The sequence below is a fragment of the Maylandia zebra genome, linkage group LG4, assembly GCF_041146795.1.
Source record: "Maylandia zebra isolate NMK-2024a linkage group LG4, Mzebra_GT3a, whole genome shotgun sequence".
In the NCBI taxonomy this organism is placed as follows: Eukaryota; Metazoa; Chordata; class Actinopteri; order Cichliformes; family Cichlidae; genus Maylandia; species Maylandia zebra.
Genome location: NC_135170.1, coordinates 13,273,104 through 13,298,097, shown reverse-complemented (window position 1 = coordinate 13,298,097; position 24,994 = coordinate 13,273,104). Strand labels below are relative to the sequence as shown.

The window sequence follows — 24,994 nt, the reverse complement described above, 5'->3', positions numbered from 1 at the left end:
TATAGAATAAAATCCAGTTCATCCACGTAAAATATCTGAGGTGCCAAAAGCTCCAAAAGCTCACTGATTGCATTACCAACAACCAACCTAACCTTAACCTTTTTAGCAGACGATAAGTGGTAATGTGTGCTTAACATTACAAAACATGCCAAATTTAAACCTCCTAAACAGAGAACTTGAAACACTAAAATGGAAATCCCACAATGCATCTGTTAATTTAAAATTTACAAGAAAGGTTTTATACTTGATTTAATGTCGGACAGTCCTCCACAGGCTCCCAGAATGCATTGTTGTTTGTAGAAGTTTACTGTATTTTTAAAAATACAGCATAAAATAATAATAAAATCATGTAGTTCTTACAGTAATTTGTAATAGCGCTCTTTAATAACCTTATCCCAGCTTGGGTTTCCTTTCTTTTAAACTTTTATTTGTTTACATAAAGTTTGGCCAAAGATTTGGGAAAAGTATGGCAACATAAGCTGTCCCACACGGGTATTGTGTACTCTGTTTTTGCCATTATTAATCCCACTAACCTACTGCAAAAGCCCTTTGAGGTCAAACATAAATGTGTATTTCATTAACCTGTTCTATTTTGAACCAACAACATTGGTCCAAGTGGCCTCCATCGTTTTATCCCCGCTCTCACGCTATCCTCCTATAATTGTATTCCATTATCCTGTTTTATTCCTGTGTAACAACATTAAAGTGAGCTCTGGCATAAATGGCCTATCCCGCTCGTCCGTAGCGTGGGCACGTTCTGGCTCCTGCACGTTCTCCACCGAGCGCCCGCGCGCCGTTTGGGAGCGCGCAGGACCCGTCCCTACAGCAGCGAGCAGCAGCAGCGCATCCATCCTGCCGTGGAGCCGGGAGCGTGGAGCCGCGAGGAGCGCACACACAGAGCGACAGAAGATGGACGGAGTGGGATCGTTCGGAGCGGGCCGGTCCGGGTCCACTATCGACCCGATTACCTTCGCCAAGCAGCCGCAGACCATCCTCAGAGTGCTGTCCTGGGTGAGAGCGGGTTTTCACGGTGCTGCCGTGTGTGTGTGTGCGGGGGGTGGGGGGTCCTCTCTGTTGTCGTTGCTGCGCGAAACCAGTGACGTGTTTTCCCTGTAAATACAGGCTCGAGAAATCCACTAAAAGCTGATAAGGATGCGGTGTAAATGGAGACATGAAATCAATGTTAATGCTGGGGGTGATTTACAGAAATGTGCTGTACAGGGTGTAACCAGGGCCTGGTGCTTATCTGACACCGTGACCAGTGATTTCACTACAGATGTGTGTGTTTGTGAGGTGTAAACGACCTCTCCTCACCTATTCTCTTTCCCTTTTTTTCCTTTTTTTTTTTACATGCCACCTGCCAGTGTTTAACAAACACTGAGCAGCAGACCGGGTTGTGCTGAAAATAAGAGAGGCACATCCATATTCACTCATCAGCATTCACGTTTCTGGGCAATTGTGCTACTTATTTACGGTCCCATTGACCTACCACTTCTTATTTATCATTTCACCTGTCGTTTACACTGTTAAGTCACAATTTTCAGCTCATGATTTTGCTGATTTACCCCTACACTGCCGTCGCCGTTCGTCATCCCACCTGTGATTGGTCCGCGATCGTCGTTACGCACGGAGGGCCACGAGAAGCTTCGTGCCCTGACGTTTCGTGTAGGCTAAACGCATCACCTCTGGGTGACACAGAGAAGGTCTTCCTCAGTGGTGCCAGGGCCTCAAAAGGAAGCCAGTGGATCGTATGCAATTAATGTCATCATCATCACGTGATTTTAAAGAATTTGACTGGATGCAGAGGTTGCCACGTCGAGTTAAGATACGCGCTGTGATGTACTTATGCAGAAAAAGCTGCCTCACTTTATAGCTGTGGCCACTCAAGATGGAGCCTTTTAAACTCTGCTTGATATACGTTAAGGTAGCCCTGTGCTTCCAGCCCCATGTGGTACTTCCCACCACTGCAGTGGCAGTTTACAGAAGACAGTATACCAGGAATCTATTTCAGGAGGAGGGGGAAATGAATTCTAGTCTGTAGTGGGAATCCACAGTAAACAGGCAATTATGTTAATGCCCTTTCCTCTCGTTTGTTTAAAAAAAAAAGCTATTCGTCAGTTAGAAATCTCACAGCAGGATTTTTTTAATTAAGGAAGAAGCGAATCAAAGTTTAGAGCAGGCAGGTAAAAGGAGAAGCCAACCCTTAAAAAGACATATTGTTTTTAAGCAGCTTTTATTTTTTTTATCACAACGATTCACTAAAAGCACCCGAGTGTGCGTCTACTCAGATTAAATCCACACATGTGATTAGTTTAAAATGTGGACCTGACATTATTCCTTTGTGTGTCCCCTCCACCTCTGTCATATGACCCACAAGCCCCCCCCCCCCAGTAGGAGTGCATTTTTTCTTTGTGAGTGTGTGTGTCAGTCACATGGCCCTACTCTGCCATGAGTGTTAGTCAGCTGATCAACAGAGGGAAGAAGAAAGGCTGAAAATGAACTTGAGAAATTTAAGTTGGAGTTTATGGTAGTAGGTTTACGTGCAGTTACACACACACTGCCTCGGGACTGTGTGATTCTTTAGGGGAAGCGAAGCATCCACCTCTTCCAGTCAGTCAGAGAGAAAGAGGGGAAATTAGGTTAATGCCTTTTGGTTTGAGTATGCTCAGAGAGATGCTTTTGAGTAGTCTAGCCACAATCCCGCTTCCAGTGAGTCTGCAAGCAGTGTTTGTTTGCTGGATAGACAGAAAACTGAAACAGTATCGCTTTAAATGGTAATCTGTTTTTGTTGTTTTCTTTAATCTAGCTCTTCCTTCCTGTCGCTCACTTTGTTCTGACTCTGACTCCACCCTCTACTTTCCCTTCGAACAACAGATATTTTCCTTGGTGGTCTTCGCCTCCATCGTGAACGAGGGTTATGTCAACATGGGCAGCGAGCGACTCCACTGCATCTTCAATAAGAACACAGACGCGTGCAACTACGGCGTGTTCGTGGGCCTGGTTGGCCTGCTGGCATGCTCCTTCTTCTTCCTGCTTGACTACAAGTTCTCCTCCATCAGCTCTGTTAAAGACAGGAAGAAGGCTGTAATGCTTGAGATCGGCTTCTCAGGTGAGGATGTGACATGTGATGGGAGGTCTTGTTCGCAGACACAAGCAAACAGGGAAGGCACAGAGCATTTCTTCCAGGCTGTCCTGGTGTGTCTGAGTTATGGCAGCTACAGGAAGTGATTCGTTTTTAAAAGGTCTTGCTGTGAGAAAAAATGAAGAAATCAAACAAAATACATCATCACTAGTGCATAATGCCAAACCGCGTAATGGGACTGTGCACTGGATGTTTTTGGAAAATGTACTTTTAATCTAAATGGTTCGGCACTTTTGTGGTTAAAGTCCTATCTTTTAAATAGGACCTTTTGTGTTAAGTTGGGGTCGGCTTCATCCTCTGTGGCTCCTCTGCTTTGGGGTGTGCCACAGGGATCTATTCTTGGGCCGTTATTGTTTTCATTGTACCTCTTGCCTCTTGGCGCGATTTTCCGAAAGCATAAAGTGCCATTCCATCTATACGCAGATGACTGCCAGCTCTACTTACCTTTTAGTCATTCTGATAGTCTCCCAACTGGACCTCTGCTTGACTGCCTTACTGATGTCAAAGCATGGATGGCAAAAAACTTTTTAAATTTTAATGATCGGAAGACAGAAGCAATTTTATTTGGCCCAAATCGTTCTTCTCATACTCTGGATGTTGATCTTGCAGCTTTGACTTCCCAACTAAAGAGTTCGATCACAAATCTTGGAGTTAAAATTGATTCTGCACTCACCTTTGATGACCATGTAAACGGGGTGGTAAAATCAGCATTTTATCACCTCAGACGTTTATCAAAGGTTAAGCCCTTTCTTTCCAAGTGTGACTTGGAAAGTGTTATTCATGCCTTTATTACCTCACGTTTAGATTATTGTAATTCTCTTTTAATAGGGGTTGGGCAGGGCACTTTGTCACGCTTGCAATTAGTGCAAAATGCTGCGGCACGATTTTTAACTGGCAGAACAAAATTTGATCACATCACTCCGATTTTGGCCTCTTTACACTGGCTTCCAATTTAATTCAGGATCCGTTTTAAAGTCCTTTTATTGGCTTTTAAATCTCTAAATGGTCTGGCACCTGTTTATTTGTCTGACTTGTTGAAGCCCCACGTCCCCACTCGTTCCCTTCGGTCAGCTGAGCAGTTGCTGCTTTCGGTCCCAAAGTCACGGCTGAAACTTAGAGGAGACCGAGCGTTCTCTGTTGCTGTGCCGATGCTTTGGAATAACCTTCCTCTCCATATTAGACAGGCTACATCAGTGCCAGTTTTTAAGTCTTTATTAACCCTCGGAGGCTTTAAGTCAAAAAAGCTTTTTTTGACTTAAAGCCTCCGAGGGTTAAAAACCTATTTTTATTCCCTGGCTTTTAACTCTGTGGGTAACTGATTGGTGTTGATCATGTCCATAACTTTATGACCACAGCACACTGTTGAATCTGTACCAGGTAGAGTTAGGGCAGTTCTGAAGAACAAATGGGGTCCAACATAGTACCAGCAAAGTGTACCTAAATAAGTTGGTTGATGAGTGGATAAAACCAATTATATACATGACTAGCATTGATTTCCTTGCTCAAATCAGATCTGCACTTTGACAAATCACAGGCTAACCACTGAATGCCTAAAGGGTCTGAAACTGAAGTGAGTGAACGAAGCCTGGAATCATGATTCAAAAGGCCGGAGTTCCCCAAAAATAACAAAAATGCTACAGATACCAGCTTGCTTCTTTATTTCAAATAACATTCAAAGGAATGAAACCTGTCACCTGAATTTAAGTTTTAAATAGTATTAAGGAGCATTTTATGTTTCTAAAAGGGAACAAAGAAGTGCTTCCAGTCCAAAAATTGGAGAAATCAACACCTACAGGTGCTCTTTCATCTATGTGGAACGCTAACGTTGAATAAACTATTAATTGCTCTGCTGGTTTCTGACAGGTTTCTGGACCTTTCTATACTTTGTAAGTTTCTGCTTCCTCGCCAATCAGTGGTCTCGGACCAGAGCTGAAGAGCTGCCACTCAACCAAGGAGCAGATGCCGCTCGGGCAGCAATCGCCTTCTCTTTCTTCTCCATAATCACCTGGGTAAGCCCCTCCAACCACCTAAAAGCAAAACCACCTTTAACCCCAAGAGCTGAGGCTGGAAATCTTTCTATCTGAGTTGATTCCATGTCTAAAGTTAATTATGAAACTCCAGCAGCAACTGGCCTTATGAGGCATTGATGTACGTATTTATTGAGACTTTGGACTTTCAAAAAGCTTCTTTTTTTTTATTGTAATAGCTGTACTGATTTTCCTAAATGCTACCTCTGACATTGCCTTTATAAAATATAAATAAAAACTAATCAGAAGTTACAAAACTGTAATAACTGCCTGGCTCACAGTATACAAAAACCTGCTAAAGCACTTCTCGATTAGCGCATACTGCAGTGTAGCTAGTTTAAGTCTAACTATAGAAATGTTATTTGTTTTAAGGCTTTTCTTTTGGACTCTCTCTTGGCTTCTTCTTGAAGTTTTATTGGTTTCCATGATGGGCTGTTTTGTTAGCTGTAAACTCAGTTCACTATTTTCCCTTCTTCTTTCTGACATTTTGTTGGCACAGACAAGCTACCTAGCTTGTATAACTAGCTAGCCAGCTTACCTATAAATTAGCTGGCTTTATTTCTACTAAATTCTATAAAATAAATGATAAAATTCTTCTTTTTAAAACCTTTGTTGCTAAAGTGTAGTTATAATGTGCTTTTATGATTAGGAATACCTCACATTGAGTCTCAGACTCACTTTTCCCTCTCTGTGGCCCTTTTCCCGGTCCTCCAGGCTGGTCTAACAGTGCGTGCGGTCCAGAAGTATCTGCTCGGCACAGACATGACACTGTTCACCACCGAACACATGGACGGTGGCGCACCCACCCAGCCATACCCCTCCAACTCTCCGGGAGGCGGCGGCACCACCATCGAGACCACGGAGACCTACCAGAGCCCACCATTCACCGAAAACAACGCAGCACCCACATACCAGGTTCCCATTTACTAGAAAGGATAGACCTGGTGATGGTGGTGGAAGAAGAAGAAGACGACAGGGGAGAGGGATGCAGATAAGAGGAAACTGCTTTCTGTGATGTTACACGTGCAGTTGTTTATGTTGATCCGGGCTGAGTTTTCAGTAAGCGTTGAATTAGCGGCCTCTGATTCCTCATTTCTTCCTCTTGGTACCTTTTCCTTCCCGAACATTCCAGTTTTATCGTCACTTTTGTACGCCTCTCTGTGGAGCAAGGCCACAGCACAGGTACGAGAGCTGATAAATCAAAAAGAAAAACAAGTGGAGGAAATGCAGAGCAGGAGGCCACTTTTGCCGACTTCAAACGCATTTTGACAAAAAATAAGTATGAAAAAAAAGTGATCAACAAGTCAGTGACTCCACCACAACAAAGCAGTATTAGATCCCTAAAAATAGTGCAGGAGGCACTCGCATCCAGAGAGCACCCTTGTCTTATTCTTTTCATTTATTCCAAATCCCCTTTCATGCCAAACACTGCAGGGAATCGTTTTTCTTTTTCTTTTTTTTGGTTGTTGTTTTTCTTTTTCTTTTTTAGCTAGAGTCTGGTCTTTCCTCGTATGTTCCCTGCTGCAGTTAGAAACCATCATCTGCATTAAATCTGCATGTTTCCAAACTTAGAGATCAACTAAGTGCCATACTGTACTGTGTGTTTCAGACAGTGACTTAATTTAGTAGTTTTCCACATGCTGTAAAGAAAAGAAAAACAAAAAAAACACAACGGCAATGTTTTTGTGACCAAGTGCAATATTTCACATTCTTATGTAAGTAGGTAGATGCAGTACTGTAGGTAAACTAGTTTAGGTCAATTTCAGGTGCTGTCTCAAATCACATGCAATTCTTTGGATTGTGCTGATAAGTCTCGACGATCTGACCACCCTGGTGATGTTTTGCAGGAAATGGAAGTTGTATCAGATGATCAAAGCGCTCCAGAGAGAGAGAGAAAGAGGGAATTTCTCTTCCATGGAAGCTGAGCTATTATATATATAATTAGAAAAGTTCAAATTGTGCTATATCATCCTTTCAGACATGTTTTAGTCTCCCTTAATGAAATCTATCGCACATTTTAAAGCAAACGACACTCACGGTGCAAAATATAAATGGTACAGTGTCACCCTGACTGAGCCGGTGTGATTTTGGGGGTCAGCCTGATTACACTTCAAATTCAGTGTGGAAACCTTCATCCTTATTGAATCACCATTCAGTCTGGTATATTTCTGTGCCTGGCATGAATGGATTATTAAATGGACCTAATGGGCTCCTGCGCTGGAAGTGATTATTAATCCTGGAAAGTCAGTTACATGACTATTAAAAACACACACACACACACAAACTGATCAGGAGTTCGGGGGGAGGGTGGGGGCTTTTACAGCCTGTGCCCAGGGGGCCTTTGTCTCACAATCAATCCACGGTGCCAGGGAATGTATTCAGTGTGTTATTTGAGACAGCGCCCTGTGCTGACTGCTGTGTGTACAAAAATCAGGAGAGTGGGAGATATTCTGGGTAAATTATGTAGGTCCGTTTATGTTTACGTTTTAGAAGCTGCCAAACTGCCCTGTGTTCTTATTGCTGTCTTCTGATTACCACGTTACTACTACGTTACTACTATGTTGTTAATAGGATCTTCTGGAGGGGGGGGGCAAAAGAAAGAATATAGTTGGGGGGTGTTACAGATCGCTCGCTGGCTAATTCATTGATCCTGCAATCCCGCCACATTAAGGAGAGAGCGGCGGGTTGGGGTGTAATAATTAGTTGCCATGACGACAGGGTTGTGTGGATGTTGGTCACCAGGGGCCCTGATGTAGATAGTACCCATGCCAACCATGTCGGTGTGTAGCAGTGTCTGTGCTGTGCTTCGCGTGCACGCTCTCATCAGTGAATCTGTGGTGTCGTGTGGTGTGTGTGCGACCGTGCGAGTGTGTCCACGTGCACCATCGTCGTGCACGAGGGACGTGTAAGTCTGCACGCTTGTGTCCAAAGCCGTGAGTGTGTGCAGTCAGTTGGGTTCTGTGCTGCATCGAAGTTTGTTTTTTCTTTAACGTGCATTTATCAGAGAGGGGGAATCACGAGCGTGCTACGATATTTAATCATTTTGCCTCAGTAAAAACACTATTTAACCTCAGTGTCACTGATAAGGTATACATAATGCAAAGCAAATTAACTGGGCCAAATCTAAAAGAATTCTAGTTAAAGTGACACACATGACCAGTCGAAAGCCTTGCTTGCTGTTCTAATGGATCCAGTGTAAATGGTTATCTCTGCTGCGGCAGGACAACTGAAGCAATCATCATAATAAGGAAAGAAAATTGTTTGTTATATATCGAATGCTGTGTCACTCCGACTCTGATAGGATGTTTTAGAAAGACTGGCAGCATCGGTGAAGCTGACAGGATCATTTTATACGTTTGTAACCGCCAATGTATCCATACTTTAAATTTACTTTCTGATTCCTCAGTTGTAGTTTTGCACAAGTGTGTACACACATTAAAAAAAAAAAAACAACTTAAAGTATTATTAAAAATCCAGATCCGGCCCTTGATTTCATGGACTGGAGCTACAGGAAGCCAACAGACTGAAAATGTTAACTACTGTAGATATGTAGTTATAGAAAAAAAACTCTTATTCTGCAATAATAGAATTTCTGTGTGTCCTCAGTTCCAGCACTCAAATGAATAACACTGATCTACCTGTGATCTTTAAAAAAAACCCAGTTTTACTCACCTCGCCGTCTGTCAGCGAGTGTTAAGTTAAGCATGTCTTTAAAACCGTGGGATAATCCAACAGTCCTGTCTTTCAGTTTTATTTTGGGACAGGGTGCAACGCCACTGGCTGCTGGACTACAGCTAGAATAGGGGACAGGAGGAGTACCGTTAAGTCTATTTGTAAGAGTTAAAGGACTACACTTTGTGTTTTAGCCCACCAGCTGCAAATTGTGCACAGATCCCCTACTTTTCACACGGGCTGGTCTTAGTTTATTTGAAAATGCTTTGAATATGTTCTCACAGACTCCAGCTTGGTTTACGTGTTGTTTGTTTGTTCAGATTTATCTGTTAAGGACGCTGGCTTACCATAAACCACAACCTGCTAATAAATAAAAACTTTGAAAAAATATTTAATCATAAATATAGGGTTTTTTTTATACTATTTTTGACACCATTTTTCTAGAGGAGACATTTGACATAGTTGAAAGCAGCTTTGTTGCTGGTGGAGTCTGCCATTGCCATTCTGAGAAATCGGATTTAAGCAGCTATGGATACAGTTTAAGTTCAGTTTATGGCATGAGTTTTGAAAATAGTCTGTCGTTATGTGTTAGAAAGCACCGATGTAGTCCTTTAAGTCTTCAGTGTTGCCGGGATGGTAGTGAACAGATAACTGTGGTTGGGTGAGAGGTGCTGCTGGGGTGTTACTGGGTAGATTGGGTTGCTGTCAGGTCAGGTTGTATTGATGTTCTCAGTGCTTCAGTCTCTTCTTCAGTCACTGTGGTAGATAATAATAATAATAATACAAGCATTCTCTGTGTTTCGTGCTCTGGCCCATGTACACCACCGTGGTATTGGTTTGATTGTAAAATTCAGTATGTTATTGAAGTAAATGAAATTATTGTGTGATGCTGTTCAGGGTCTGATGTGTCCACTACTACAGAAAATTTAAAAAACAACAACAAATAAATAAATTTATGTCAATAATGCATATTTATAACTAGAAAGCACTCTCTGTTGGAAATACTTTGTCCGATCACTCTTAAAGGGGCTAAAATCAGTCGTTCATGCCATTAATCTGTTAGACCGAGGTCATAAAGAAGGCATGTCATATAGTATAATGCGTTGTATGGATACATCAACCAAGAATTCAAGTGAACATTGATTTTATGGCGTGTTACCCCTTAAACGTTTCTTCTGAGTTGCTTCTTCCTTTCCTGAAGGTGTTTGACCTCTTCAGTGTAAAAACGCGTGTACAGAGATGTGTATCACTGTCTATTACCTGAATGTCTCTGGACTGCAGTCTGACCATCACTCCAATAAAAAAGAAACCATGTTCTGGACTGGCTGTTTGTGTCCCTGGGTTTCGTGGGTGAGGACCTGTGACTTTGTGAATGGGTGAATGACTGAATGTAGTGTAAAGTGCTTTGGGCTCCTTAGGGACTAAGTAAAGTGCTATACAAATACAGGCCATTTACCATTTACTTTATTTTCCATATACACACTATTTCCCTGGGCTTTCCAAAGCTTTAGAGAATGGAAGCTGTGCCAACCCCTACACTTCTTCAATAAGAAAGCTCTAAGTGTGCACCAGATAACTTAACTTTAGAGGGAAATCATTCACAGGTGGATACAAGTACCAAAACTGGTACAAAACCTGTTTTATTATTGCTTTTCTGATCCATTTTCAGTATAGTTAGACTTGCACTGCACTTGCTTTTTATGTGATCTTGGTGTCAAATCAAACATGAAGACGTTTTTTGTTTGTGCTTAAATAATGTGCCATCATGTGTGTGGGGTGTAGTAGTACATATATTAGATCTCCTTATGCTCCTCACTAGTTACCCAAAATACAGCAAGCTAAATGTTGGAACCACGATAGCACTACGATTCATAAAACTAAGGGTTAAAAGGTCATTCGTGAGCCTGCACAGCACTGTGTCAGCAGACCACTGGAGCAATATAATGAAAAATGGTTAAAAAAACAAACAAACTGCCATCAAGTCAAACATGGAGAACTTTGCAGTGTCAACAGAAACTGTGTTTTTGGCAGCAGGTCAAAAATAGAGCAGTCTACTCTGTGAAAACTAGTCTGCCACTTTAATACACAGACACCCTGCTGACAACAGTACAAGCATGACAAAGAGATGAGTAGATAATCCATTACCTTTCAATTTGTGTCAGTGCTTGATTTTACTTGAGTACGCAGACCGAGTGTGGGTGGAAACAACGATGCCTTCAGCTGAATTTGTTCATCATAACCAAATGTGTAGTCAGAAGTGGAGATCTCAATTGTTACCATCTTGTTTCTCCCATGTTTAAAAAGACAATTTGAACAAAACTGTTGAGAAATATACAACAAGACTCATTGTTCAGTTCTTTAATTTCCTTTTGAAACCTTGTGCAACATCATGGCCACATTTGTACCAGTCCATAAACAAAATTATGAAATCTACTGGTGAGTTGTGCAAACGGAATAAAAGAGAATGGGGTTTATTGAAAGAAAAAAAAAAAAAAAAAAAGCATTCAACTGATGAATCCATAATTTGTTCCAATTTCTGAAGCAGCTCACTTTCTGACACACCATCCTGAATGAGGAGTCCATTCACTGACACTGTTGACAGGCCTGCATAGAGCAATGAACAATTAAAAGCAATTAGACAGCTATAAATATAAAGCTAAATATTCAAACTGAACCTCTTATTTAACCAAGCAGCACAGCTGGAGACTCATGCAGACTTTATCAACTTGCCAGAGCAAGGTAAAAAAGAAAGAAAGAAAAGAAAATCAATATAATATCAGCATTAGGGAGCGTTGCATTCTTCAAGTAAAGCCCTGGCTCGCCTCTCCGCTTTCATTAAATAAATTTAGAGTTCTGATTAGACGTTGCCGGTGCCAGTGCCAGCTGGGGACGTCCTCAAGCGATGAGAGTTGAAAGAAGATATAAGATGTGGCGACCCTGTGCATCTTGAATTGTAAACCAATCACATAAACCTATCAATATTAATCCCCATCAAAGTGGAAACACCATGAACCATCTTCTTTTGCTACACTAGGCCTCCGACTCCTCCCAGAGGAAATGAGCGGCTGCTTTCCCACACCGGCTGCTGCGTGGCTGTGTCAGAACCACAGAACTGAATTCGCCTCGCAATGGCAAACGGACCAGAGGAAGGCTGAGAAAGGGGGGCTAGCTGATGATGCGGCTAATCGACTGCAAAGAGGGGAACTCCTCGCTCTCCGTGATGTGCAGGGTCTTGTGGGAGTTGAAGTCTTTGGGGGCCAGCACCTGTCTGCAAGTGGGGCACACCCGGCAGTCCAGCTCAGCTGCCATGTTAACCGCTGTAGCAGGCGTCTGCCAGGCATTCTTCTTGTTTTTATTTTTCTTTCCTCCTCCAGCCCCAGACTGCTTCTCCAGTGCCTTACAGTCTCCGTGCGCAGTCAGAAGCTCCTGCTGCTTGCCCGTGTCCGGTAAGAGCACAAGCAGCTCATTGAAGATGCGGTTAAAGCCATCCCCAAGCAGGTCCTTACAGCTGCGGTGGTACTGGGCTGCTGATATCACACCCTGGAAAGACAGAAAGGACATATGAGCAAAGTAAACAAACAGGAAGTGCCAAATGTGAGGAGCAGGTTCTTTCAGTGGGCTTCTTCTCGTTTGTCATTCATGTTAAATAAAGACATAGTCTTGGGAAAAGGTAAGCCCTAACAAAATAACCACTGGGCTAAACATTTTTCACTCAACACATGGAAGCATTATTATTATTATATTATTAATAATAATTAATATAATGCAGAAATCAGCTGCAGTTTTGTTTTACTGATCGACTACACAGTCCTACAACCAGGGGAGTGGCACTTTACATCCACATCTGTCCGAACTAGAGCAAAATATAGAGGTGAAGGCTTTAATGTAATCCAATCAAAGGTATTTAAATTTATTATGTTTGGCCAAAAAAAATCGGATTCAGAGAGAAAATAAAGTTGCAGCCATAAAAATCCGGTAGTACATGCACATACGTATTCACATTTTTAGCTGGCAGCACATTTCTTTATAAATGTGGAAAATCATGACATCATTATAATGAATTCTCTTGATCTACTCTATGGTAATCACGCACACTACCCTCCTGACTCTGATTAACGGTGCTGAATAATGGTTGTGTTTATGTGCAAGATTACGATGATGTACGCTAACCTTTGACCTTCATAATCACTTTATCCTCATTTGAGGATGATAAAGCAGTGACAGTTATTATTTATTATGTCATAATTGATGTATAAGACCAAATACAACTAAATTCTTACTGATTTAAGTCAAAGTGAACTAGAATTTAAAAAATAAAATAAAAGTCTGTCCCTGAGATACTACTTCTCACAACTCTTGGAGGGATGCACAACCTTAACACAGAGCTGTAACCACTTCAGGGGCATTTAAAGGGGACGGGGAACAAAAAACAAAAAACAAAAAAAACCCAGACACAATATCCATACCAACAGAGTATTTAGCTCTTATGTAGTGAGTACCTGTCTGAACTGGGCAGAGTAGTTTTTGAACTGGTTGAATTTTGATTCGTCATCATTGAGGTACTTCCTAATGGACTGGATCAGCTCCAGGTTCCTCTCGCGGAAGTCCTCTGGCACCAGGTAACCATTGCTCGGCACTTTGGGAGGCCTGGGAACAGACAAAAAACACTAAGTACCAACAAGGCCAACCAAAAACCTTTGTGTCAAGCAGTGATCATGTAATGTAGAAAAACGAGAGGCTCACAGGTTGACTACTGGGGGTGTAGACTCCACCACATTGCTGTTGAGGGGGATCCCTGTGAACCCTGGGGGAGGTTTAGGGGCTGACATACCCAGGCCAGGTGGAGGCAGGGGCATGGTGGAGGATGGGGCTGGAGCAGAGGCTTTCATTGGGAAAGAGGTCTTAAAGCCTGAAAAACAAAGAGATCGTGAACTTTGAATGATGCAGTACCAACTCTGAAAAACAGTTCTCAGGGTTTTAACTATAAAACCAACACCGCAGTGTTCAAACAAAATGCTTATTTGTGAGGCATTTATACGGTTTTACAATAGTATAACATCATTACATCATTAATTTGATGAAAACCGAAAATTAAGTCAAATCAAAGCTCAGAGCTCAGGGTTTAAATATTCACCTAAGAACATTTTGAAGAGCATGTTCACAGCCGGGTATAAAAAAGTTTTAACCAGTTTCCCTCTTTACAACAACTGTGTGGTGGGTGACTTGTTTGTTGTTGTTGTTTTTTTAAATTTAGGGATGTGGGTGCTTTGTAGTAACATCTGGCTAAAAAACAAACAAACAAAAAACCCCAAACCAAACCAAAACATTAGATTAGCCAAACCGTTCACTAAATGAGGAGTCAAACTCTATGACTCTTCTTTTATATGAAGTCTATGGAAAACCTTAGCTGTCTACCTTTTTACCACTGCTTGCCGGACCGCTCTCATATCAATCAAATATCATATTGCCTAATAATGAAACATTCCTGGTTTCCAATCAACCACACAACCAAAGAACAGAAATGACTTTCCATAATTCTTATTGACTCTGTTTATTGTAAGAGCTAAGTTGGAGAGTTTCCAAATGATTTCCAGGAAGTCTTCCCCACCGCTTCTTTGTGATGGCAGCTATCAGTCATTAAAGCAGCTGTACATTCAGTTTTAAATGTATTAGTCGTTTGTAGTTTGAGGTCCTGTAAAACAGACCTGTATGGTGGATATATTGGGTGGAAAGAAGCAACAGTACATGTAAATTGATGATAAATGAATACTGTGGATTGTTATTCCGTACCTGGTGGTGGATTTTTGGTCATGAGGGCAGGGAACTCCTCCTCTTGTTCATCTGCAGGCTCCGCATTGGGATGATTTGTTACGGGAGCGTCATCTTTGCTAGTGGGTGGCGATTGCTCAGCGTAGCCGTTAGCCAGCCCACTTGTAAGTGCCGCTGTCACAGGACCGGAAAGCGGTTTGTTCCACGTTTTCTCAGGAACATTTTCCTTTTGTGCCGTTGTTTCCACTGAGACTGGATTTACAGTTGTTCCCAGGTCTGATGTTGTAGTTGCAGATGTAGGGGGAGCAGTTGGGTTCTTCGGTTTTTTCTTCTTGTTGGCTTTTGGGGTCGGGAGATCGGTGTTGGGGGTTGGATTTGAAGCGCTCAGGGTCACAGCTGGGTTTGAGGATTTGCTGCTGCCTGCTTTAACAGTTAGCAGAGAGGAAATATCCAACATGGTGGGCACTGAGCGGAACTCCTGCTGCGTCATTCCTCCGCTTTCATCGTCGGAATGAAGGGGAGAGTAATTTGACAACGCTTTCCCGTTCTCACCCACTTTCTTTTTCCTCCGTGAAGACGACGAGGATGAGGAGGAAAGGAGCTGAGGGCTAGAGGATACAGAGGAAAGGGGTGGGGGAGGTCTGGAGGAAGGAGTAGGCTGAGTGTTGGGTTTAGCTGCAGATGTGTGGTTGGACCAAGCAGAGGTGGTACCAGCTGCAGGTTTGGGGGCCCGGACTCTGGAGACGAGAGCAGGGAAATCCTCTTCTTGAAAAGAGGACGTCTTCTTAGGCTGTGCAGAGTAAGCTGGAGTCATGGGGGTTGTGAGCGTGGCAGTTGACAGGCTGGGGAAGTCGTCCTCCTTTAAAGCTACGTGGGATGGTGCAGTCACTGCAGGAGCTGGCTTTACACTGCAGGGACAAACAAAAAACAGCACAAATAACAGATTTGTGTCACACTATGCTCACATACACACTGAATAATGAAAACGTTGTACTCTGATGAAGCTTACACAGCTGCAGCAGCTGTGGCTCCCAAAGCTGGGAAGTCATCTTCTACATCTCGCGGGTTCTGGCTCTTCATTGTTTTTACTGTTAAAGAGGCAGAAATAAATACACTAAAACTAGCAGACAAATACGCCTGACATCTAGCAACCATAACCATTATGTATGTTTTTTCAGTTTACTTTTTACCTGGAGGTTTGCTCGCTTGTTTGGCATGTCCGATCGGGTGTCTGAGCTCTTCTGGTTCTGGTCTCTCGGCCCTCTCCTCTCTGCAGTGTTTGGGAGCGCTCCTCTCCTGCACTGCTGCTCTCTCTTCTTGTCTTCGCATTGCAATGGATGCCCTCAAAGCAGCTTCCACCTGCCTGTCTTCCTCATTTCTGTGCAGACAAGCAGACAAAACGGTAAAAAGCAAGAAACTACTCCCACTCTAACAGCTGCTGAAGTTTTTTTAAAGTAATATACAGATACACAAGCACGCAAACACAGTAACAGCACAATGTGAGACACCCAGGTGCAACAATGCCGTGCAGTCATTCTTCAAATGTTTTCCATGTCTGTCTCTCAATACAAGTGGATGCTCTGCAGTCCAGTACTCATGCATATAACTGCACCCATCCATCTTTTTATATCCTGCAAAATTTCCATGTCACAGACAAAGACGAATGTACCCTTTAACAACAGCCATCTCTTCCAATTCTGACAGCTCCACCACTAATGCTCCCTTCCAATTAACTCGGAGCTGGTCATTTATACTCACCTCGAGTACCTCCAGCTTTTCTGTCCCCCGTGAGGCCTTCCCCTTCCTCCTCGGTTGTGACGCACCTCCTCGTAGTCCTCGCCTGTCACCATACCTGTAAGAACGCATGTGTTTTGATCATCTCAAATGCCAAACAGAAATCCTGGTGGTATGGCAATACAAAAACACCACCGTCTCGACCGACCGACCTTCATTTCGCCTCTGCTGTCTTGGGGCGTAGTTAAACTGCAGGTCGATGTGGCGGTTCTGTCGAGCCTCTGCTCGGTTCTTGCTGTGTGCTGCAGCCTTGTGAGCCTTGTAGTCAATCTCGGAGCGAAACGCGTGAGTGAACTGTTCTGTGGCGCAGCGACCTTCCTCGCACAGATAGTGACTCTCTCTGAAGTGCTCACTCAGATACTGGTAATCACTGTTGGTAGCACGGTTAAAAACAAAAGTCTGGTTTAATATTCTTCTACATTAGGTAACAAAAACAAAGGAGGGTTTGTGTGGATGGGTGAAAGGGTCACACACACCTGTAGTACTCCTGAGAGCCGTCTGCGTCACAGAAGTGGCAAAAGTAGTGATCCCTACGCAGGTGTTTCAGCAGCTCATCGTTATCAAGGTAACGGTCATCGCAGAACTTGCAGAGCGGGTGGCCTCTGTGACTGGTGTCATCTGGGTCTCCATGCGCTCTGTGACGTGCCAGCTCCTTACGATTATACCACTTCCGTTCATGGGAAAAGATCTGCAGGGAAAGAGTAACTTTTAAAGTAAATAATTATTCAGGAGATCAGCAAACAAAGCTCTTTATCAGGATATTGACATCTGTCTTCTTTATATCTGGCTTCCTTCAACCAGCCCTTATTTGCCTGCAAATGTAAGTCTGTCCAACTCACCATTTTTATATGCAACAGCAACAAATGCATAAAAAAATAATTGCAAAATTTGTAAATCTGACTTAATGGTACAAGCAAAACCGTTTAAGTTAATGACCTGATGCACAGCACTTTCAGTTATCAACAGACAACTTGAACAACGCTACGGTTTCTCATTCGGTGTGAAAAGCAATACATCAAATAACAACCTTAAAAAGGAGGGTGAATTTAATACAATTCAACAACTGTATTGTGTAAGTGCTTTTGTTACCATTTAGTAGCAGATACTGTTGTCAAGGACAATGACCGAATGCCTTCAAACTGAAATAGAGTAACTAACTAAACATTCATATTTATATCTGAACACTGTTGGTGGTAGCTCCAGTAAATTAAAAGGAAAAAGACCAAAAAGAACCGTTTGTGCTACAAAGTTTCCATGTACATTTGGCCAGTCATGTAATACTGAGAACCCGTTCAGACACCCCTTTATTTACTCTTTAGGGATGATGATGATGATACCTTTAGATGCTTTGTGCAGAGCTTGCAGCAGAAAAGCTCATGCTGCTTCCTCATGTGCTGCTCAAGCTCCTCAAACCTGGAGAAAACCTTGGGCTCCGAGCAGCGGAGACACTCGGGCAACAGCAGATGCCTGACAGACACACATCGAGGAAAAGTTCAGTCGGAGTCAAGTAAAAATCAAAAGGGGCATGAAAGGCAGTTGGATACAGCAGGAAAAACCCAAAATTCAAGCCAAGTTTTTGTTTAGTTAAATGACAGATCAGATTGAGGAGACTTCCTGCTAAAGCAAGTCATTTACACATTTGCAAATAAAAGCGCTCACTTTAGTCATCACACAAACTTAGACTCACTTTAAAAGCAATCAAAACAAGAACACAGCATGGAGTGTTCAAGAAGATAACACTAAAGGCTTTAAAAGCTGACTTTTAGTTATACCGGTTTATACACATGCTTGTATACATTTACAATATGACCATATACTGAGACAGCAAGAGCACCATCTCTAACCACACATAGCATTAGTTAATACCAGCATGGCTCTCTATACACATTTCCATTGTATTTTTCAAGCAACAGTTCAGCTATATTAACTGTAATTCTCTTACTGCTATTTCTGGGTTTTGTAGTATAAATGAACTGAAATGCCAAAGAGCAACACAAGCACAAAGAATAGAGACATCTAGTACCTGTACTGGGCATAGATCTTCTCATCCACAAAATAGATGTCATACTTTTTCTCACAGTGGAACTGCTGATAGGGCAGAGAATGAAAGGCTTCCAGTTTTTTCACAAACACCACCTGAAAACAACATGACAGTCTTATTAGTAATAACCTGTGGTAACTGGAGGAAGATGATTGTTTTAGAAATAGAAAGCATACCAGTGATGTCACACAAACACCTACTGTAATATCACATGAAATGATGCACGAGCAAAACCACGTCAGTACAGAGGATGCATACTTGGTACGCGTCTAATCTAGGCAATTCAACACAGTTTGACATTACAACATCCAGCTGTTGGGAAAGTTTACGTCCGCTCATCATGGCCATGAATGTCGTGTTAATTTAGTGCTGAAAGGTTGAAATGCTCTCTGTAATCCTGGCTGGATATTTGACTACTATTCTTGACAAAATTGTTAGACTTCAATCAAATTAGTCAGTCTCAGAGTTGTTTTCTAAGCACAGTCAACAAATGCTCAGTGGGGCTGAAGTAGGGACTTTGGGAAGGCCATTCCAGAGGCTTATTACTAACCTGCTTTATCTATTCTAAATCCAGTTTTCATGTGTGTTTGGGATCATTGTCCTACTGGAACTGTGTCCACATTTAACCCTATCTTGTTTTATCAAAGTCATTAAAGATGTGTGCTATACAATCATTTTACCCTGGAGAAAGAACGAAATCATTTATAGCCCCAAACGACCATGACATTAATTCCCATAGTGAGTGGATGTAAACTTCTGATCACAGGTGTATTTGGCCTTTAGGGGAGTGTTATGAAGCCGGGGCCACCGTCCACTTGTTTTGACTCATTCCGTCATCTGCAATCAAGATTCGGAATTTATTCAGGGCTGACAGTAGGCAGACATCACAATGACCTCTAAAACTATATCAATTAAACATTTATCACAACCCAGTAATAACAGGTAGCATACCAGCGCCGCTAAAGCTCATGCTAAATTGAGAGGTGACAGCTAACGTGTTCAATTAAAAATGTATTATAGAGTTTACTGTCACCCTGGCTAAATGAGGTATACCCATAAACGTCGGATAGACAAGCACTCTGTCATCAGCTCAATTATAAAATCCGGCTTCTAAACCAACTCTTTCTGACCAGTGTCAGTCTAACAGATAAGCTAACTTATGCACTTGCTAATATTCGCTAGTTAGCTTAGCTAAGTTAATGACAGCTAAGAAAAAGTGTTCTCCACAGTGGGTACGCACAATGAGCTGCCACCTCTTTTTTCCCCTGGTGACTATTTTAATTGATTCTGAACACAGTTAGGATGCCAACACACAACTTGTGCCTACTTTTATAGAGTAAAAACTATGAGAACGCTACGGCCTAGCTAATGCCACAAGGCTCCATCCTCGGGTTAACGTAGCAGAAGAACGCGCACCTTGTCGAGCTCCTCCCGGCAGACGGCGCAGTACTTCTGATCGCACAGCACCCTCATCTTGGTGGAGCAGCGGTAACAAACGGGATGGTCGCATTTTCCCAAGGCGAAGATCTCGACCTCTTGGCAGCACAGAACACAGTTCTTCTCCGCGTCTTTTGTCGTTGTTGAGTCCATCTTGGTGAAAAGGCACAAGTCAAGCTTAATAGTTATTTGGGAGCGCCACAGAGCTGAGGTGCTTACGTAATTATGAAAGTCTACTGCCGCGTCACGTAAGTGTTACACCAGCGATCAACACACCACAGGGATGGACCGAGCGCACGCTGCAGCGGTGCTTTTACCCATCACACCTTGTGGGATCTGTGCGAGCCCCACGTGCGTACCTTGGTGGGAACCGGTAAATGTGCTGATAGGAGGTGTTGTACTTTGGAAAACATTCATTAAAGCTGCGGCTAAAAACAGCAGACTGAAGCTACAATTCACGCGGGCCCACCTTGGAATATATATATGTGTATATACATATGTATGGGAAGGAGGATCTCGAAGTTGATGCATGCGCATATATATATATATATATATATATATATATATATATATATATATATATATATATATACATATATATATATATATATATATATATATATATAAATATAATTTTTATTTTAAATCGTTGTATGGTCTAGATCATGCTGGTGGTGTATATTTTCTTGCCACACTTTAGGCCCATTAATACCTACTGCTTCCAGTTCACCTATGCATCAACTTCAAGATCCTCCTTCCCACTTTCACAGACCTTCATAACCTTGCTCCTTAGTATTTATCTGATATTCAATGTCTTTTGTCTATTCCACTTGGGACTCCATGGGACTCAGAACCTTTAGTTGCCCTGCCCAAATACTTTGCAATGCACTTCCACCTGATACAGTTTCCTTTAAGGCCTTCAATGTCTGTAAAATGCCCTCATCTTAAAAACTATACCTGCCACCAGGTCATAATAAAACTGCTGCTTAAAATGTTTGTTTGCTGAGGGCCATTCCAAACCAAGCCTGTCATCTGAATCAAACACATCCATGTTGAAAGTAGCTGTGTTAATAAAGCTTTGGTTTTTAACATGAATTCTTGTGCTTACGTTTTTCTAATTGCCTCTTAAAATCTTTGTATCCACACACTCATCTTTTTTATTCTGCTGCTGGTAAACAGGAAGTTATTCCTACAGTTATTCCTACAGTCAGGTCCACCAAGGATTTTCTATTTGTGCTTCTAAAGAGATGAGTCAATGCCGTAACCCAGATCTTGGTGCTCTCTTGTGTCTATGGATGACTTGGAGACAGAACCCAGAGAGACAGAAGAACTTTTCTGATTTGGCTGTTTCCAAAAAACACCCAAAACTTTGCACTTCTCATCTTCCACATAATCAAACATTATCTCTTTACCTATAAATTCCCAAAGGACTCTTTAGTTTGTAATGTTTTATTGGATGGCTTACGCAAGTTACAGTTTCACCTTTTTAAAAAAGTGACTGGTGTCCAGGCAGGTGAAGCCCCCGTCACTCATACAGTCTGTCAGCAGTGATTTCCATTGCTCATCTGTCCTTTATTGTGGTCAAGTGTGCAGGATTGTTAAGTGTCTTTGTAAGCTAGCGCCTCTTGTAGTGGTTGTTGCTCAGTCCCATCACTCTGAAGGTGCAGCTTGCGATCTTCTCGTAGAGAAGGAACATGAGAGCAGCAGTCAGCACCGTCTGCAGCAGTTTTGCTTCAAGGCCTTTAAAAAGACCCAACATGCCATACTTCCTACAGAAGAAAACCAGCATGAAAACGTTAAAGAACAAGAGGTGAAAGAGCAAAATTATTAATATTCAGTAACTCAGATGATACATCACGAGGGCCCAGTGATGAATGCCCATACTCCATATAAAGCATACTCCCTAATTCATAAGGTTCGATCAAGGAATTAAACCAGGGATTATTTGCTTGTTATGCTGGATATAATTAATCTAATTGTTAAAATATAAATGCAGAGATTATTCAGTGTGTTTTCCTGATGAGTTCTCTAGAGTCTGATTGTACAGTTAGTTGTATATAATTATTACAGATGTGTATGGTAATGCATTTGCAATGGTTTCTGTTGTAAATAAATAAAAAAAAATAACGCAAAAAAAACAAACAGAGCAGCTTCTGTATGCATACAGATTTTTTTAAATACCAAATGGAGCTATTTTTTTCATCTTGTTCTTCATAGTAATTCTAACCCATGTTGCCTAGTATGCTCTGTTTAAATGCGGTCACCCAAAATCAAACAGATTCTAATGTGGATGTAACAAAACCCAAAACCATATTTGGGGTTCCCATCCAGCCATTTTCCTCTCCTTATCCAATTCAATCACCACTTTTTCATAGAACGACAGCCAGACACAGGCAAAACCTCAGAGAACACGCTAGTCAGATGGCGGCTTCAAACCCAGGACCTTCTAACCCATATGTCATGGTGGCAATTTGCACTGCAAGTATGTTAATATGCGTGTGTAAACACTTACCTCACCCTGTTGACCAGCAGACACTTTATAGTTCTGAGACTGGACAGCAGCTTTGACTTCTCTGTCGATGTGTTGTTGTACTGTCCAAACTGTGGTGATTGAACAAAAAAGAAAAGCATCTCTGAGATTAATGTTTTCTTTGTTACAGGTTCATACATTCACAAATCTAGCTACTAAAAGATTATATGTGTCACTTTAAAAGTGATCAACAGAATGTAGACATACCCTAAGAATGGACTGTATAGTCTGCAGTGGGTATGTCACAGTGGTGGCGATGGCTTTGGCGATGGCCCCGATCACAAAGACCTCCAGTGATGACAGCTTTGGGCAGAAAGAAGAACCTGAATCTTTTGTGTATCATCAGAGGAACAAACGTATCCCAAAGGTGAAAGTTTTGAGTTCAGATGACCTCAGTAACAGGTGTAGTTTAAAGTTTTACTCTGCCTATCAGATTTTCCTTAGCTAATAAACATACCAACAAACGCTGCGGTAGTGTCCAAAAAAGTCTCAAAACGTGGTGTTCAAAAGATCAGGGAACACATGCAGAGCCACTGAACAAATCATGTGAACAGAATTACTAACCAGACAATGTCTGCATACTTCCCTTCCCTTTTCTTACTCACCTCCTTGGGAATGCCTCTCCTCAGCTGCCTCTTCAGGCCCTCATAAATCATGAATTGGATAGCGGGGTTTAGCACCAGCAGCAGGGACGGGAAGGTCCCGTTCCACAGTGCTGCGATGCCCTCGTCACGGATGATCTGCACAAATGCATCTGCAAAATCAAAACAATTTGGAAACAAACGCGTGAAAGAGAGAATTTGTAGTATGCACATGTGTAGAAGGTTTGCACAAATACTCATTAGAAGAAAAATGTAAGGTCATTTACCCAGAATCCCAGAGTAGTTGGTGGGATGGATGTCTTCATTGTGAAACTTAGAGCCCTGGAGCTTCAGTCTGGTATTGACAACCCACAAAGGGGTGGTGACAAGTACATTTACAACCCCTGGAGAGACAAAGAGGCAGATGAAATTGAATCTTTACTACCGGTTTCAGCATTTAGAAATGTAAATAATGTAAACTGGTTTTATACACTGTGCAGAATAGGCTACTAAATAGGAGTTCACGCTAGTCATTCTTAGGACAAAGGTATGAGGGACTCGTCTGAAATGGCAGATCTTGCCAATGACCACCTCACCTGCTGCGATGCCTATGATCAAGTCAGTGCTTGGTGCTGACTGTTTTCCTTTCAGCCAGCTAGCCTTGAGGCAGTGGAAGCAGTAGAAATAGACAAAGTTGGAACAGCACAGGCTGCAGATGACAGGGAACCAACCTCTATAGGGTGCCAGTCTGAATTAGGGGGCAGAGGTAAACACAGGAACACATCTTAGCAGCCTTCTACTGCTTGAAAGACTGTATTTTGATGTTTGAGGGGATGCGTGCAAATTTATTAAAATAGTTTTGGCTTGAAACACATTGAGATTTTCACTATTTATACTCACAATCCTTCCTCTTTCACAATTTCTGCCAGAATGGCTGGAGTTGATTTGGCTTTCCTGTTTTCATCCACTGAACACAAACAGATGGGGATTTTCTTTCAGTAAAAACAAAACAAAAAACCCCAAAACTTTTGGAAATGAGACTGTGATTTCTGCTCTCTTACCCTGGAGCCGTAGTCTGGCAGTATCAAGAGGGAAGAACACTGTCATTGCAGTCACACTTCCCTAAAGGGGCAACAGTAAGAAATCCATGGCATGCCATTTTTTTGACATATGGAACAAATCCTCGAATGAACCCCATATAAAAATCAAGCAAGTTACAGGAACATACATGTAAACGGTTTAAAATGCACACTAGGATCTAAAATAAGACGTTTTATATATGATTGTTATTCAGTATTCAATTCGGTGCGTATAATAAGTTACACGTACATAAACATTTCGCCGAATAAAGAGGTTATTATTATTGTAAACACTTCCACATTTACAGCTACATTATCTACTATTTATTGTTTTTGGTAAAGTTGGGAGTGGAAATTGTTATTTTGAACTGAGCTCTGTTTGGATAAAGCATATAAGAAGTGACGCTACAGCAACTCCCATTTGTGACTTAAAATTAAGCAGCGCATACTGAAACTAAGATCAACTTACCACTGCTCCTGAGACAGCATGAACCAAACTCTCATACGAGAAAACCTCGCTCATTGTCACCGCCAAATTGAGTCTGTTACATTCAATAATATTCAATATTGCCTTGACAGCCTAATAATTATTATTACAGCCTCCTTTCTCTTGCTAGCTGTTCTTGTTTGCCTCTCTCTAATAAACAGCTCGCTTCCTCGTTTCAGACTCGCGCGATGGCTTTAGGGAAATGTAGTTCTCTTCGCCCTACACGTTCCTGTTTGAACTTCAGGATTTCCTTACAGAGATTGGATAAAACCAGGGGTGATTTTAGCCCATTTTTGGGGTTGCTTCAGCACCCCCGAAATGAATCAAAGCACCCCCAAATATTTCTTACTTTTTTGACAATACTTGCTACTACACACTACTAAAAATATAAAAAAGCATGCAGTACTTGGTTGAGATGTAACATTTTAACAACAA

The 24,994-nt window shown here is 42.0% G+C and overlaps 3 protein-coding genes across 3 annotated transcripts; 1 reads left to right on the top strand and 2 right to left on the bottom strand.

Annotated features, from left to right (window-relative positions):
* Positions 1-780: 780 nt before the first annotated feature.
* syngr3a (synaptogyrin 3a) lies at positions 781-10,162 on the top strand. Its single transcript, XM_004575828.5, has 4 exons — positions 781-1,011; positions 2,875-3,109; positions 5,006-5,151; positions 5,884-10,162. The coding sequence occupies exons 1-4, from the start codon at positions 910-912 to the stop codon at positions 6,097-6,099; spliced, it is 699 nt and encodes a 232-aa protein (XP_004575885.1). The 5' UTR covers positions 781-909; the 3' UTR covers positions 6,100-10,162.
* A 1,022-nt stretch (positions 10,163-11,184) lies between these two features.
* On the bottom strand, positions 11,185-20,215 carry znf598 (zinc finger protein 598). Its single transcript, XM_004575829.4, has 12 exons — positions 19,862-20,215; positions 18,428-18,540; positions 17,742-17,871; positions 16,881-17,092; positions 16,557-16,774; positions 16,369-16,462; positions 15,801-15,988; positions 15,620-15,698; positions 14,632-15,518; positions 13,585-13,750; positions 13,341-13,488; positions 11,185-12,381 (listed from the first exon to the last, which is right to left on the bottom strand). The coding sequence occupies exons 1-12, from the start codon at positions 20,033-20,035 to the stop codon at positions 12,007-12,009; spliced, it is 2,784 nt and encodes a 927-aa protein (XP_004575886.1). The 5' UTR covers positions 20,036-20,215; the 3' UTR covers positions 11,185-12,006.
* Positions 20,216-21,315: 1,100 nt separating this feature from the next.
* On the bottom strand, positions 21,316-24,763 carry slc25a17 (solute carrier family 25 member 17). The gene is made up of 9 exons (XM_004575830.2): positions 24,542-24,763; positions 24,055-24,115; positions 23,894-23,960; positions 23,590-23,741; positions 23,281-23,397; positions 23,018-23,166; positions 22,620-22,715; positions 22,395-22,483; positions 21,316-21,651 (listed from the first exon to the last, which is right to left on the bottom strand). The coding sequence occupies exons 1-9, from the start codon at positions 24,593-24,595 to the stop codon at positions 21,498-21,500; spliced, it is 939 nt and encodes a 312-aa protein (XP_004575887.1). The 5' UTR covers positions 24,596-24,763; the 3' UTR covers positions 21,316-21,497.
* Between the last annotated feature and the right edge of the window lie 231 nt (positions 24,764-24,994).

What these genes read in the sequence shown, in the direction of transcription:
- syngr3a (XM_004575828.5), top strand. Translation starts at nt 910, where the DNA reads ATGGACGGAGTGGGATCGTTCGGAGCGGGCCGGTCCGGGTCCACTATC. An exon ending in TCCTCAGAGTGCTGTCCTGG is followed by an intron (nt 1,012 to 2,874) that starts GTGAGAGCGGGT and finishes TTCGAACAACAG; the next exon opens with ATATTTTCCTTGGTGGTCTT. An exon ending in TCTTCTCCATAATCACCTGG is followed by an intron (nt 5,152 to 5,883) that starts GTAAGCCCCTCC and finishes CCGGTCCTCCAG; the next exon opens with GCTGGTCTAACAGTGCGTGC.
- znf598 (XM_004575829.4), bottom strand. Translation starts at nt 20,035, where the DNA reads ATGGACTCAACAACGACAAAAGACGCGGAGAAGAACTGTGTTCTGTGC. An exon ending in ACAGCAGAGGCGAAATGAAG is followed by an intron (nt 16,463 to 16,556) that starts GTCGGTCGGTCG and finishes GCGTTCTTACAG; the next exon opens with GTATGGTGACAGGCGAGGAC. An exon ending in AAAAGCTGGAGGTACTCGAG is followed by an intron (nt 15,989 to 16,368) that starts GTGAGTATAAAT and finishes TTGTCTGCACAG; the next exon opens with AAATGAGGAAGACAGGCAGG.
- slc25a17 (XM_004575830.2), bottom strand. Translation starts at nt 24,595, where the DNA reads ATGAGCGAGGTTTTCTCGTATGAGAGTTTGGTTCATGCTGTCTCAGGA. An exon ending in ATGCTGTCTCAGGAGCAGTG is followed by an intron (nt 24,116 to 24,541) that starts GTAAGTTGATCT and finishes TTGCCCCTTTAG; the next exon opens with GGAAGTGTGACTGCAATGAC. An exon ending in GGAGAGGCATTCCCAAGGAG is followed by an intron (nt 22,716 to 23,017) that starts GTGAGTAAGAAA and finishes TTCTGCCCAAAG; the next exon opens with CTGTCATCACTGGAGGTCTT.